The following is a 16,315-nucleotide window of genomic DNA, read 5'->3' on the forward strand; positions in this document are numbered from 1 at the left end:
AGCTTGTTGCATTATTCCTCCGAGATATAACAACTAGAGTTGATTAGTCTGGCTCGTGATACCAAACTGATGTAGCACAAGTATTAGAGGAACTTCTCTAATGTGCTAACAAAATGAATCAACACAATTTGTTGAAGGAACAACTTCAACGTGTTGTGAGATAAGACAATCCGAATCCACGGATAACAAGAGCTTAATCCAAAGCCCTCAAAAGACAAGATCTAATCCAAGATCTAAAAGAGAACAAAGTTCAAAGTATATTTGATATTCAAAAGTGAGTCCCATGTGTTGAGGCAATGCCTCTATTTATAGGATACAAAAGCATTGACAACTCAATGACAACTAATACATGACAACACACATCCTTAATAACTAAGGCTTCTAGAAATATATAAAGGATAAACTTGCCAACCAAGTGACATCTAGTAGCAAAATTCAAATTGACTTTCTCTTCTTTGGTGTAGCAAAATTGATTTTGGCTTCTTCTTTCTTGAAGTAATATAATTGGTTTTAATACTTGAGTGTTTATATTTGATGTCCCTCATCAGTACTATACGTAGTACTTATTGTGTTTAAATCGAGGATTAATCTTGATAAATTTAGAACAACACCAAATATAAGTGTACTGCATTGGGCAAATTTAATACTCCCTTTGTTTCAAGATAAGTGAGCACAAACTTTTCGGCACAGGATTTAAGGAAATGGGGTTTTGTTAGTAAAGTGGAAAGGGAATAAAGTAACATAATTAAAGAGAAAAAGTAAGACAGAGAATAAATGGTAAAAAGGCACCACACTCCGCTCACATATCATTTAAAACTAATATATACACGTGGACCCATATTTCACTAACTTTTGTGTACCCACTTTTTTAACATTTTTAAAACTCGCGCCGGAAAAAAAATGAGACTCCTATTCGCGGACGGAGGGAGTATAATTTAAAATATTATAATGCTATATGAACATGTACTAAATAATATGGATTTGATTCATGTAGGTGATATTCCAGAGGAGATTGGTCGTCTAACAAATTTAAAAAGATTGGGCATGAGTTCCAACAAATTAAAAGGCTCATTGCCTGCAACTCTTTTCGGCATGACATCCTTGCAATATGTTGACTTTGCTTCCAATGAACTAAGTGGATCATTATCACCACAAATTGGAAACATGACATCCCTTCTCAGAATAGGCCTTGAATATAATAATCTAACCGGTATGAGCAAATCACTTGTTGATGCTTAATTTGAGCTAAGTTTATGATTTCTATCGTAATCCTATAGGTGAAATTCCAAAAGAGATCGGTCATCTTACTAGTTTCGAGCGATTAAGCATGTGTTGCAACAACATTAGTGGTTCAGTGCCAAGAGAACTTGGGAACTTGAGAACTTGACAGCCATGGTTGGTGTATACCTTTCCTATAATGCTTTAAGTGGTACGACCCCAACCCTTCATGACTTACTTTATCGTAAAGTTTTATTGCTGTTGTTGCTACTAAAACTAGTTTAAGTCGTTCAATTTTGTGTCAACATGAATGCGTCACATTTTCCCATAATATGATACTCCTTCCATTCCTTATTAATAGAGCCACTTTTTTTAGTCAGAGTTTAAGAATAATGTGTTAAACGGATGGTAAATAAAGTGAGAGAGAATAAAGTTAAAGAGAATGTTACTTTTTTCCAAAAATAGAAACTCAATTATCTTGGAACTTCTCAACATAGAAAATTTACTCAATTAATATGGAAAGGTGGGAGTAACTACTACCATGTGTCATCCATCGGATCAATCAGGTATATTGATGTTAACTCGGTATAAATGAAAATTAAAGTTTATTAGTTATAACTAAATCATTATCTTGTCTCAAGGGGCCATTCCTATGTTTATAAAGCTTGCACAATGTTTTTTGTATATTCTCGCAGGTCCTATACCAAAAGAGATAGGTCGCATTTTTAATTTATGGGAGCTGCAGTTGCAACACAATATTCTAATAAATGGATCTATACCGAAGGAAATTGGGAACAAGACATCTCTTTCCTACTTGCGGCTTTCCAATAATACATTAAGCGGTATGATATTTTCTCTTTCATTGTTCCACAGAGTTATATAAAGTACTCCCTCCGTCCCGCAATAGTAGAGTCTTATTTAGTTTTGACACGGGTTTTAAGAAATATAAAGAAAAGTAGGTTGATTAAGTTAGTAGAATATGAGTCTCACTTATATATATTAGTTTTATAATAAAATGTGGGTGAAATAAGTGGTGGAATGCGGGGCGTACTTACCATTTATGGTAAAAGTGAAATAACTCTTATTGTGGGATGAATCGAAATGACAAAATATGACTCTTATTGTGGGCGGAGGAAGTAATACATTGTGTCATGTTTTACTGAACCCTAAACATACATATATTAGTGTCACAACTTCCATGTTTTAAGTAGCATGATTTCATGTCTCTTTATATATTTTTGGATACAAAGTTGTACTAACTCATTGGATGTTATGATTGTCATTTCAAAATTTGTACGAGTACGTAGGTACAATTCCAAAAGAAATTGGAAACCTGAAACACCTCATTGAGTTATGGCTTCACGACAATAATTTAAATGGTATCATACTCTCTCTCTCTCTCTCATATGTCAATATCTCATTCTTGATCCCTGTTCAAAATCAATTTTCAGGTCCAATACCTTCCGCCATTGGGAATATGTCAGAGCTGGATTATTTAGTGCTCCCTCATAACAAACTAATTGGAGAGATTCCATCATCCATTTGCGACTTGAGATTACTGACACTCCTCCATTTAGCAGACAATCATTTGGAAGGACAGATTCCAAAGTGCTTGGGAAACTTCAATAGTTCATTGTTGGCTCTTAATTTAGGTCAAAACCAAATCACAGCCCTTCAATCCACATTTGCAAAAGGTTGCAGTCTTCAGTCCCTTATTCTGTATGGCAATAAGTTGGAAGGAATAACACATTCCCTAATCAACTGCCAACGCCTGGAAAGCATTGATTTTGGTGATAATGAAATACGAGGTGCATTTCCTTTCTGGATGGAAGCATTCCCTCAACTTCGCGTCCTCGTCTTGAGGTCTAACAAGTTGAATGGTACTATGTTGGAGGCTTCAAAGACCGAGCATCCGTTTCCAAAGTTGCAAGTCTTGTATATATCAAGAAATGCATTTGTTGGCTATTTACCTGATAGATATTTCAAGAATTGTGAAGGTACAAGTCTTGTATATATCAAGAAATGCATTTGTTGGCTATTTACCCGATAGTTATTTCAAGAATTGTGAAGGTATGATAGATGCCAAGGATAATCTGACACGCGTTGGGAAGGATGGGCTCCAAACATATTTAGACTTAGGTGTCATTTTGAAGGGTTTGGATCAGGAATTGAAAAGATTGTTAGATACGTTTACAATGATTGACTTATCTTCCAATAGATTTTCCGGGAATATTCCAGTTTCCATTGGCAATCTTAATTCTCTTAGATACTTGAATTTGTCCAATAATACTCTCACGGGAGAGATTCCTGTGTCTCTTGGGAATATAAGTATTAGTAATACTCTCATTGGATATAGTAATAGTAAGATGAAGAGAAGAAATACAGCAAAAGCAACAATAAGGGGAAGGTGATTCAAGACAAACAATTGTGCTATTCTTGAGTTTCATTTGGAACACTAGCTGGTTGTGTCTATGATGTTTTGCAAATAATGCATCTTAAATTGTGCAATGTTGTATTTCTAAGTTAGGCTACTTTTGTTCATAAAATTGTACAAGCAACCCTTGCATGCAATCTGCACAGATGCTAAAAACTCAAATATTTCAATGCTCAAAATTGTTTTCTAATCGTATGTCTTAGACTTTGGACCAAAATATAACTCTGATATTTTGTTTCTCTTAAACAGAAATATCAGAAGTAATTGTTCAGAACTTGATGATGATTCTAACAATACTAGCCACTTCTGTTAAACTTTAATGTGGACTAATATGACTCACGTATTCTTGCCTTTTCATGCCCGTTTCACCTATATTCTTACTTCTTAGCACGTTCTAAACAAACTCATTAAACTCCTAAAAGTCATATAATTGGTCAAAAACTATAGGATTTAAATTGAGTAAACTTCAACTATCAAAACATGAGTTTATCAGGGGTCCTCTCCTTGTCTCCTACCACGCATACCACAATCACCATGTCTACATCTCTGATACCAAATGTTGCCTAGTCGCTCTAAATAATAACCGAACATATGAGGGAAACGAAGCCTAACACATACAAAATCTAAAGTTTCTAAATCTTCTATTTAATAAAAAATCAAAAAGGACCTCATTCAAACTAACAATAAAGCCTAGACAACAAAAATCCTATTACAAATTGAAACAAAAAGATAAATTCAATCTTATAAGAATTATATCCAACTTCAACTTCTAATTATAATTGGAAACAACTGCAAATATATTCAATCCCCACAAAATTCAACTCAAAACAAATAAAACAACCAAAACATACCACTCTCACTTGAAGCCTTCATCGTACATCTTCTCGAATTCGCGCGCAAGCGCAAACATTTCACACAAGGACGACGGCTTTCGCAAGTGTAGATCCCATCGAATAGCATCTTTGAAGCCCGATTCACATATGGAGACAAGGTGACTCTCCGATAGCGATGCACCCTTAATCTTGACCAAAAGCCTCTCGAACTCGTCCTGATATTCCATCACCATGTTGAGTTGCTGCAGCTTGCAGAGTATCCCAAAGTGATTGTCATGATATGTTGGATCAAACCTCTCTTTCACCGCCTCCATGAAACTAGGCCATGATTTCAGCAAATTGTGTTTTTTTCGGTAAATGAGCCAATCCAGCGCCGGCTGCTCGAAGAGTAGTCCGACAAAGTGTAGACGATGCTCTTCCGACATTCCGTAATAGTCGAAATACATGTCAACCTTGAAAGTCCATCCCCATGGATCGTCTCCGTTGAATTTCGGGGGATCGAGCTGAAGATAGGGTCGCTGCTCCGAATTGTTGGACTTTGAATTATCAGCATGAGCCATGGCTGAACAATTTTGATGAAGGGGAAGGTTAGGGTTTAAAACAATATGGAGTAATCTTTGTCATTGATGATATGAAGAACACTTAGACTACACCAGACTTTGTCGGGCATTTTGGCAAACGGTTGGAGTGCCTCTTATGATGTCATGTGAAATATGATAAATACTGAAATGGTGACATGTTATGATCAAATAAAAAATAATAAAGATGTATTAAAGCACAAATGTTAAAGGGGAACAACCGTACATGGAGTTGGTGACCGGCGACGGCGGTTTGGTGGCGCAGATGAGGTCACAGCTTTTCTGATTTGTGTGTGTTAAGGCAGCATCTTATTCTCAGGAGTTGGGCTCACTTTTGGGCCAGTTTGTTTTGTTTAAATAATTCAGTTGGGCCTATTTTGTTAAGAAGAAGAAAGAAGTTTTGGGCCTTTTTATTTGATTTGAGACCCCTTTTGAGATTATGGCCCTTTTTTTAATCTTTAGAGTGGATCTTTGGACATTTTTGTCGATCTAAATTGAGATTTAAGATGGAATAAACTAGAAAAATTGAAATTTTGTTATCTAAGTAGCGGATTTCAAACTTTATGGAATATATCAGATTTTAATATGGCTATTTACCTTTAAAAAAATGGAGTCCCCTCTGTATAAGTCAAATTGTATATATTGATCGTGACCCATTTGTAAACCTTGGCCGTTTAATAATGTCAAGAAAACATTACCTTCAAACATTTACTTTCCGCAATATAGGTGTCATGCCCCAATTGTTAGTTAGTCATCATGATTAACGACAATGGAAAATATTCAATCACAATTCTTCCTTCCGTTCGCCATTTATAGTTCCATTTTGACTTGACATGAATTTTAAGAAATTGTTTAATTTTATAAAGTAAAATGGAAAAATGAGTTAATGAAATGTGGGCTCAAATTTTATATACTGATTTTACAATAAGACGTGAGTAATTATTTGGTTGAGTGTGATCCACATACCTAAAACATTTTTTCACTGACGGAGGAAATAATATATTTAAAACTGATCCATAAGTAGATAATATATCAGGATTAATCCAATTTCAATAACTCTAAAACAAATAAAAACGAAATAAAATCCAAACGTACTTTGAATAAAATAACAAGCCAATGATTAGTCCAATACCAAAGAAAGATAGAAAATGGAATAATAAATCAACTATGACAAAAATGGAAAAATGAAAAATTGAAGGCCTCTGAGCTAAATAAGAATATAGGAAGCATAACCTCGTTAGACTCATTGCATATCATTCTTCGTGAATGTGCTTTAGCTAATTAGCTTTTAATAATCTTTTAGAAAGGAATTTTGTGGGGGTTTGATCTTTAAAATGGATCTTTGCTTAGAGATTTTGTGAAAGCGGTAAAGATATTATTTTCTCATAAATATTTTGTTTTATTGAGATCCTCATCTACTTGCTATTCCAATGAGTGAGGAAATTGAATTCGGGCTTTGGTGGAGCAAGGCAAGAAATTAAATGACGGATAGCTTCAAAATTAATTATTTTGGATATATTATTTTGTTGTTGTTTTGAAATCTAGAATCTTTACTACTCCTATAGTCCTATTATTTAAGATAAGCATTGTTGTTAATTTTCTTGAGCTTAATTCGGCAGTCTCGCATGCTTGGGGCAATTAATGTGTGATGTTTTGCAAATAATGCATTTTAAAATTTGCAATGTTGTGGTGTGATCAATTGCTAACTTTCATAAGTTGCAACTCTGCCAATTCATCAACGCCGTGTATTAAAAATGTTAACAAGATGACATTAAAATATCAACACATAATGTCATATTGACATTTTTATTACATTACATTGATGAGTTATTAGAGTTAGCAACTTAAAAAGTAAGCATTATAACACACCCCTATACCTATAATCATTAAAATAGTCCATGATGCCAATATGTTTATGCATTTGCATTTTTAGATTTTATTAAAGAAATTTGAATTATATCCATCTTTATAATTCAAATAAGAATAGTTTTATTTTAGTGCGGCCCTATATATATCATAGCTAAATCTCAAAATTACTGCAGCTGAAACTAACCCCAAACTATACAAAATTCATTTGAAACTTACTCTACGTTACATAATAATGATTTGCACAAACATGTCAACAAAGTAGGGTAAGAATTCATTAAAAAAGCTTCACTCATTTTCCATTAACACGTGACCTTAGAGCATCCACAATAGATATAGGTCATCCATAGGCCAGCCACTCTCTCTCCCTGCCACGTCAGCAGCACTAAAAATCTGCCACATTAGATTTAGGACAGTCATAGGCCAGCTGCAATAAAAATAATTCAAAAAATACTACATTTACGGAATTAAAATTACGCTAAAAATTTACGACACATATACTCGTAGTCTTTAATTCATTTCAAATTAAAAAAATACAAAGATTAGATCAATAAACTTGCACATGATTTTTTTTTTAAAAAAAGGGCTTCCACACACTTAGTCCCGCCACTCTCTAGCTCCTCGTCGCCGTCGCCGCCGCCACCCGTTGTATCTGAGCCCACGTCGGAACCCCCCACCAGTGCCCTCGAGGCATTCAAATCCACCCAAATGTTCTCGAGCATCGAGTGGAGAAACATCTTCTTCGTGGGGTCAGTTGCGGCCCTCCACTCTACGAAGGCCTTGTACATCCGTTCCTCCGTTTTTTGACACGAGAATAAGGTGTACTCGCGTGGGGGGTGCCGAGATGACCTCCTCGGGGGCGATAGGTGGGATCCTCCCCTCGCTGTGCCCGTTGTGCTCCGCTTTTGTCCAACCGGCGAGGCGATGAGCAAAGTGATGGAGAGGACGGAAACTCCTCCGCATCCTGGGTGGAGTGGTCATGGGATCCGCGCCGTCGCGCTAGAAGTCAAGCCGGAATAGCCTCAGCCTCTACTTCTTTCGGGACCACTCAAATGTCGCACACCCCGCCCGGAACTTCTCGGAGTCCTTCAAAGCAACACATAACATTCCCAGAAGTGGAACTCCTTATACTTCCCCGGCAAGGGGAACTGACTTCCTCCGCTATCCTCCGGGCTGTCCTCCTCATTTTGCCCACTAAGTGAGCTGACGGAGGATGCGTTGGCGTACATATCCCGAAAACGGCCGATCCGCGGCCCCGATGCGCTACGACAAACAGCCAGATTTTGCATGTTTTTAAGGGCTAGATTTGACTCGTTTTAAATGTAAATCATGCATAAATTATGTTCTTAAATTGCATATGTTATACATTTGGTATTTTTAATGTGTTTGTTGATAAATGATAGAAAAAGGTGCAAAAAGACCAAGGTGCAACAGTTCTCTGTTCGAGCCCATTTCTGCCAGCGAGTTTGAAGTCCAATCAGTGCTTAATTCATATCATTCTCTTCTTCTTTGAAAGTGCTTCGCGTGGACATCCCAAGTAACGTCTCAATCGGAGTTCTTTGGAGAAAGTTATGACTATTCTACGAACATTACGCAGTGCAGTCAAAGCTGACGGAAATTAGGCGGAAATTCAAGGAAGGAATAAATTATTGCTCAAATCTCTCCTATTAATTGAAGAATTTCGAAAATAATATCTTTTATATTTCTTGGAGGATAATTTTTATCATTCCTAAACCCTTTTTCTAGCCTATAAATACCCAAACCTAATTCACAATCTCTATCTCAGAGCCTCCAATCCTTTTCCCTCTACACATTCCTCCACTCCATAATCCACACATAATTCATCCATCTTCCATTGGAGCGGAGCTTTGCAGATCCAGGCAAGAGAAGACTGGAGATTGAAGATTCAACCTTGGGTTTTATCAAATTCTTTCAATGTCTAGTACTTTTATTGATTTTTACTACTTGTCTATGAGTAGTTAAATATCTTTTGTATGGTTTTTGCTGAAAACTATTATGAACATGTTTTGATTTATTGAATTGAACCTTTTCCTAGCTCTTGTGATTTGTTTTGCTTGTTCTTGTGCTTTTATTGTTCTTTTGTCTGGCCAACTTTAGAACTATGTCCGTTTAACTAGATTAATCGAGAGATAGCTAGTTTTATGTGGTAAAAGGAACGGGTACAACACATAGGTTTATCTCGCACTCGAGAGGAGGGGGACCCTTTGTGAGGGCTTGAGTCTTAGGAACTTAAGGAGTTAGAATCTAATCTATTAGAAGGAGACTTTGATAGTTATAGTCTAATCTACTGGATAGGTACACTCGAGAGAGGGCTTATCTGATAATCGCGACTTTCCTAATAATCCCGGAGACACATAAAGGTAAAGGTTCTATGAGATTAATCATCACTAGTTTATATTAGTTGGATCCTAAAACTCTACATTCTTTAGCATGTTTTGTATTATTTTATTTTCTTTTTATTTATTTTTATTTATGTCTAGTTTATAAAACCAAAAACCAAAATTAATTTGTGTCTCTAGATAGTATGTGATGCTTAGTATATGCCAGTAGTCAGTTGCAATCTTATTCCATGTGTTCGATATCCCTGATATCGACCTTTAGCTATACTAGATCTACTCTGTTACTTGCGGGTATTTTTAGTGCTAATAAATAGTGCATCATGCGCTCCCCACCCTTTCCTAAGCACTCCTCCCTCGCTGATGTCCTTCCCGTGCGGGCAGCTTCCTCCTGTAGGCAGCTCGAATCTTCGCCCACATGCCGGGCCTGTACGTAAATCCAGCCGGATCGTCGCACACCATCAACCACGCCTTGGCCACCCCTTATGCCTGTAAGAAAATATGAGTGGGGCACGCAAAGTATCCGGCTGGGCCAATCGGCCATTAGCATGTCAAGGGCTGAGCCTGTATGATCTATACTGCAAAGTAGTGAAGGAGCCAATTGGACGCCCGGTGTTCAAAAACTAGTCCAACTTAGAGGTGGCCACGGTTCGAAAACCGCCTCTTGTCTCCTGGTTCTGTCGATATCGTGAACCGTAACCGGTCCGGATACTCTAAGTTATCCGGCCTCCGCTTAACACGCTGTTACTTTCGTTCTTGTTCCAAGCATTAATCACGGTTTTCAACGTCTTAGTTTCTCGCTTCATTTTTTTTTAAATCTTTTTCAGAGTTATAACTTTTATTGCAATTCTATAGTAAAATCCAAAGAGAATTGATAACGCTTAAAGAATTGCAATTTTATTTGATTTGAAACTTTGAATGTAAATTTCTACAATACAATATTACAATTACAAGTTACAAAATACAACAATACAACTATACACTTGAATTTAAAATTTAAATAAAAAATATACAATTTACAAAAAACATATTAAAAGTAAAGTTGAAACAATTAGAAAAAAAAAAGAAATAAAAAGGAAAAGACTTCGAGCCCAACCAACAAAATTTAAGTTTGAGGTGCCGACCGTGACCCAATGGCTGCTCAAATGCATTAGAAACCAAGCCGTGAAGCCTTCTTTACCTTTGCGCGCCTTTGTTACTGACTGGCGAAGGACGGCTTATTGCCTTAGCTTCCACTTTATCCAGCAGTTATGAAGGTTTCCACTCTTCCAATGATATCCCGGTTACATATTCTTACAGCTGCTTTTGCATTACCATAATCATCAAGTAACATCACAAGCTTCTTCCATATTTCTCATGCAGAGTTTGCTTCTTCACGTCCAAGACACATGCTCCAACACCGAAAGCGGACTCGACGGCCACTTGAAGCTCGATCGCAAAGATCTCCTTAAAGCATCGACGCAAGTACGAGATAATCTTTCGTGTGTTCCCACCACTCTGTGGACGTCGCATTTGGGCTGTGTGTGGACTCCGCATCACTAAAAGTATGGTGGCGTGCTTCCAAATAAAAATCTAACTCGCCACCGATCCCATTGAGGCGGATCTTGAACCCGAGCTCGTGTCGTAGCTGTATAAGCTCTGCCAATTGTGATCGAGCACGGTCATCATAAGCAAAAACCAAAACCGCCGTATTGCTGCTGTTGAGGAGCAAGTTGTGCAATGCGGACGAATTTGGTGGGTACGGTTATACTTTTCTTTCATATTCCGTGTAGCAGAGTACTTAAACTACTTTCAAATCGAGCTTGGAATGTTGATCTATCATGAATGGTTAGTTCAAAAACTCTCGAGGTTTCATCATCATCATAAGACAAATTTTGAAGTGGACTAAGATCAATAGAATGCAAATTTTGATAATAGAAATCTAAGATTCTAATGAAGCGCCAATTTTACTTTGACCTATGCACTTTACAATTAAAAACACAAGCTTGGAATTTCACTTCAAAATACTCTAACCATTTTTCAATCATATAAAATAAAACACACATTAACTCACGATCTAGCATTTTTCATGCATGGGTGTTTTAAAACCAAGTGCTATAAGGATGCAATGTTCTTTAACACACGAACGCATGTGCAATAGTACCACTGAGCAATTCAACGGTCGACATTTGAAAGCTTTGAACAATTGACATAAACCCATGCTTGGTCCCAACAATAGGCGTGCTAACTACATCACCATAGGGATTAGTTCTTCCAAAAATCGCACAAAGCATCTTTATGCTCCAAAGCAGACCGAGGCAATCATATGTGCAGTTCCACTAGCAGACACATCCATTATAAAAGTTGTATACCTCGATGTTCCTAAGTACGGCAATATTTTTTCCAAGCCTTGCCAAGCTTGAAAATGGATCGCCTCTAACTGCATTTCTAATAGGATCAACATGCTTTTGCCATAAAGAAAGCGCATCTTGTACACATAAGTTCAAAATATGACATACACATCTTTGATGAAAATACTTACATCGATAATCTGGAGAGCACGCATCAATCAAGTCGCTAATACTGCATTGTCGTATTATCAAAAGCAATAGAAAACACCTTTATCGCATAATTGATATTCATTCAAAACTCAAATAATTAAAAAGCAATTGCATTTGGCGCAAGGTAAGCGAGGAAAATCTCTAAAAGCAATTAAACGCTTCGTTCAAAGACCAACTATTGTCCATAAAGTGAACCGCATTCCCATGTATGTACGCTTTGGAAAGCGCTTTTCATCTGATAAGCAAATATTCACTTTGTGGTCCTATGTTACTCAAATATTTGATAAATCTTTTTTCATTTACAATATTGATTTTTGTAGATTGTTGAATACTAGTTCTAGGTTGCCTCGTTCAAATTATAACACTCTTTCATCGAATCTTCGTAATCTTGATTATCATAACATCAAAAGGAAGATGACGATCATTAAATTTAGCCATAACGTCGTTAGTGATGCTGTGATCATATCTTAAAAGAAATGAGGACTCGGGCTGCACTGCTGAGACGAACCGAGAAGTAGAGTCAGCGGCACTCGCACTTTGAAGTTGAGTTGGCTTGGCTAGCTTATGCCCATATAGTTTGGATTTAATCAAAGTTCTGCACGTGACTTGATGGCAGGTACCCATATCCCTGGGACTTCTTGAATTTGTATTTTTTGGTGCAGTAGTTAAGCAATATGCCATAAAAAATATCGCGACTTCATTAGCGCTAGAAACTATTGGGACCTTTTTTGAAATGTTTGACAAACATAATCAGATTTATATTTAGATTTTTTCCTCAAGGCCGTCGACTTAGGGGGCATTTCCTCATTTTCGTGGTCACCGTCACTATCCTCATTATCATCGCTCGCATTAACATTAACGTCATCAATATCGTAATCATCGACGAGATGTAATTATCGAAGACGGATTCGGCGCCAACCGCGCCATAACCTGGTCTTTGTGCTCACGGTGGATGTCTCGTGTGTTCTCGTGTGCGTAAGCTGCGTGTTTTAGCCTCGCTCCCCGTGTTCTTGCAAAACTTGTTGTAAAATGTCTCACCCTGCCGGTGTTCCTTATAATGGTAAAAATGATTTTGCTATCCTGAAACAAAATGAAATGTGTTCGATTCAACAAAAAGTTTTCAAGGCTTGCCGATGGCTCCTTAATCGAGGATACCGCTCGTGGATAGGAAAGATGAGTCAATGAGTTGGCTAGGGCCACTATTTGTAAGTAAATTTGTCGATTTTGTGATTAAAGTTGATCATGTTGAATCATTTCGAAATGTGGAAATTACTTCGATACTTTGTTCACGAAAACCTCTATGTCCTCAAGGATGTATTTGTTGGAAAGTTGTTTAAGTTTAAGCTTTATCTTACTAAGGACATAGATGATAATGTTGATAGGTTTCAAGCTTGTTCAAGATATTGGAAGATCTTGTGACAATTCACGCAGATGCTTATACCGTATCGCCCCACGAATGTCATTCCCGACTCTTATGATGTAAAAGCCACATTAAGTATACAGTAGACTCTCACTGACTTAATTGTTAGCTCTCTAAAGTCTAAGGAACTTGAACTTAGGGAAAAAACCCGATAAGAATGCCTATAAAAAAGTCCTTAATGTTAGGGAAAGGTCTAAAACTAGGGGGGAAATGAAAAAAAGGTGTGGCTCTAATCGGAATAATGGCAAAAAAAAAGTTTTGGATTGGGTCCGGGAAGTAAGGACCCCAAGACCTATGGGGAAGTGTTTTAACTTGGGGATATAGGGCATAAAAAGGGGAGGCACTAAACCAAAGAATAAACCCGTTTAAATTCCCCAAAGTTGAACCTCTTGTCAATGTTGCTACTTATGATAACATGAATGTTTTTTGTTTCAGGGGCATGATCCGCCTCTTGGAATGTTTCCCCCGTGCCCCTTTTACTAATGATTGGTTATGTTTTTTCGGATGTATTTAAATATATTCCTTTCAAGGAAGTGATTTTAAAAGCTAAAACCCGTAACAAAAACCTTTTTTCAATGGTATGACAAGAAATGGGGAAATTTTGGGTTTTTGGATTTTGTTTTTAAGTTTGAAAATGGTTATGTTTTAAACCGAAGGATGTGAGATATGTCCCGTTGTGTTATAACCCGATGTTTTTAATTTTCCTTTGAAAATGAGGGTGGGGGGGGGAAAAGTGGGGGGAAAGGGCCCGCATGAAAATTTGCAAAGGGTCTATGTGCTTGTTCAAAAGGCCTAAAAAAAGTGTAGTTTATATGTCCTTTTCCCTGGTTTTTTCCCTGTGAAAAAGCTTTGCCAAAGTTTTAAAAAAGATAGAACCATGTTGTGGCACAATAGGGCGGGCCATGAGTGCTAAAGGTCCAGTATTCCGAAAAAATATGCCCATCTTGTTCGATAATGATTCCCCCAAATGAGGTTTTCCCTTTTTTGATTCTTGGCCTTGGGAAAGGGTAAAAGGGGGCTTTCCCACTCTTTTCCCCCCCTGCTAATGTAAGTAAATGCATTATGGAATAGTTGCTATGGATTTTGGGGTCCCCTTTTTGTTTTTCTCACTGGGTTGTGTTTTTTCTTATTTGGGGATAGATGATTTTTCAAGAAAAGTTTGGTGTTTTTTGAGAACAAACCCATGTTTTTTTAAAAAATTAAAACTTGGAAAATCTTGGGTAGTCCACATAAGCAAATAATGCTCCTATTTAATTCTCACTCATCCCTTAGGAAAAATAATTCGCCACATATTATTTCACTCCGCATCGAATTATTCATATATTCGAATTTCACCTCCATTCCACATTTTCCAACGACTTTGACCATTCCACGGCCACGTCATATTTTCCACAATATTGACTATTCAATAGCCATGTCACATATTCCACAAGTTTGACTATTCAACTCAAACTCAATTCCATATCGCAATTAGGTCACAAAGAATATTGCAATAAATCACTCATCATTTAATTCCACATATATCATAGCATTAAAAGCATTTAATGCAAAAATTTTCACGTCTCAAAAATTAAGATTCGAAAAAGTGGGACGTTACATATATGTTGAAAATAAATAATAATATAATGGAATTATTTATAAACTGACTATTGTAGGGAAGAACTAGTGTCCTCCACCTTTGAAATTATAAGAACATTCTGGCTCTAAAGGGGAAAGATAAAAAGGGTCTTTACCTCTTCATTAATAGAAAGATAAAATCTTATAGTTTTCATATTTGCCTTCTTATAAAAAAAATCATTCTATTAAGTTAAGACTTACTTTATTGAGCCCTCTGCCTAAGTCAAAATAAATCATACCTCTATATAATTGAGGTCCATTTAATTTGTTTCCACATATTTTCCACAATATTCCACCTCCACGTTACGCAAGAGAAATCAATGCAGTTTTTTCGCAATAAATTCATGAGCTCACTTTAATTTTTTTCCATCACAATTCTTTCTTATATAAAATCATTACTTTGCTCATACTGTATATAATTTCGAATGTATCATATTTTTGTCAAATCAATAACGACTATATGCTTATTGTTACTACTATATACTATGATATATCTGTGAAATTGTGTTTTAAGAATGTAAACAATATAAGAAATATTTTCCTTTTTTCGAGCCGTTTCACGTCTCACTAAGAGTGTTTTTATTTCTCATAAAAAGGAACAAACTATATGCCCAAAATTAACAAGCCAAACATATTTTGACAGAAAATATATTAGCCAAATGGACTGGCCCGACCCAAGAAGTTATAATCCTCCGTTCTTTTAGAAATTCTTTTCTTTTTTGTCTGTTTTATGAAAATAGAAACTTTCCATTTTTAAAAATGGACTTCATAATTTACTAACACTAATTCTGTTAGGCTTTTCTCTTCCTCTCTCTCCATCCCAGTTAAGGAGTGTTTAGTTAGGACAGAGTTTTAAGAAATTATTGGAGTGTGTAATAATTGAAGTAAGGTAGTTGTTGTTGTTGGAGTGTGAAATAATTGAAGTGAAGTAGTGGAAAGTGAGGTCCTTTTGACTTTTTGTATATTTATGATTTTGTTTTATTATATTTTTATGAAAGTAATGACATTTGAGTGTAAGTTTCATCAACAATGAGGTCAAATTTTGTATCTAAATACGGTAATATCCAAATAGGACTCTTAAATTGGGACCGACGGAAATAACAAAACATGACTCTTAAACTGGGACGGATGGAGTATTAGATAATATACGGAGTAATAAACTCGTAATGATGTTAATAGTAGCAACGACGGACCCAGGTGGGGTCAGGCGGGATCGGCCGACCCCACCGTCGGTTCGTGACAACTGTTTGGGAAGCTCTATAATCCGCCCTCCGACCCACGGCAGCTCCGCCTTCCGACCCACGTACAACAACTCCGCCTCTATAGGAAACAAGAGAATAAATGAGAAAAGAGTAGAGAAATATAGAGAAACCATTTGTTATGGATTATAATGAGGAGGAAATTTAGAGAATAAGAATGAATTTAAGGATACTATAAAAATTTAGAGAAATT

The 16,315-nt window shown here is 36.6% G+C and overlaps 2 protein-coding genes across 4 annotated transcripts; one reads left to right on the forward strand and one right to left on the reverse strand.

Moving 5' to 3' along the window:
- The first annotated feature begins 1,759 nt into the window (after positions 1-1,759).
- Positions 1,760-3,629, forward strand: LOC125198525 (receptor-like protein Cf-9 homolog). The gene is made up of 4 exons (XM_048096836.1): positions 1,760-1,784; positions 1,914-2,060; positions 2,670-3,215; positions 3,289-3,629. Exons 1-4 carry the CDS (start codon positions 1,760-1,762, stop codon positions 3,627-3,629), a joined length of 1,059 nt encoding a protein of 352 aa, XP_047952793.1.
- Positions 3,630-4,323: 694 nt separating this feature from the next.
- Positions 4,324-5,341, reverse strand: LOC125198532. 3 transcript variants are annotated; one of them, XM_048096841.1, is made up of 3 exons: positions 5,290-5,333; positions 5,139-5,208; positions 4,324-5,047 (listed from the first exon to the last, which is right to left on the reverse strand). In XM_048096841.1, exon 3 carries the CDS (start codon positions 5,043-5,045, stop codon positions 4,509-4,511), a length of 537 nt encoding a protein of 178 aa, XP_047952798.1. In that variant the 5' UTR covers positions 5,046-5,047; positions 5,139-5,208; positions 5,290-5,333; the 3' UTR covers positions 4,324-4,508. The 3 variants fall into 3 exon arrangements, with proteins under 3 accessions (XP_047952798.1, XP_047952797.1, XP_047952796.1); XM_048096840.1 differs by lacking the exon at positions 5,139-5,208 and having other exon boundaries at positions 5,290-5,341; XM_048096839.1 differs by lacking the exon at positions 5,139-5,208 and having other exon boundaries at positions 5,285-5,312.
- Between the last annotated feature and the right edge of the window lie 10,974 nt (positions 5,342-16,315).

The sequence above is a fragment of the Salvia hispanica genome, unplaced genomic scaffold, assembly GCF_023119035.1.
Source record: "Salvia hispanica cultivar TCC Black 2014 unplaced genomic scaffold, UniMelb_Shisp_WGS_1.0 HiC_scaffold_16, whole genome shotgun sequence".
In the NCBI taxonomy this organism is placed as follows: domain Eukaryota; kingdom Viridiplantae; phylum Streptophyta; class Magnoliopsida; order Lamiales; family Lamiaceae; genus Salvia; species Salvia hispanica.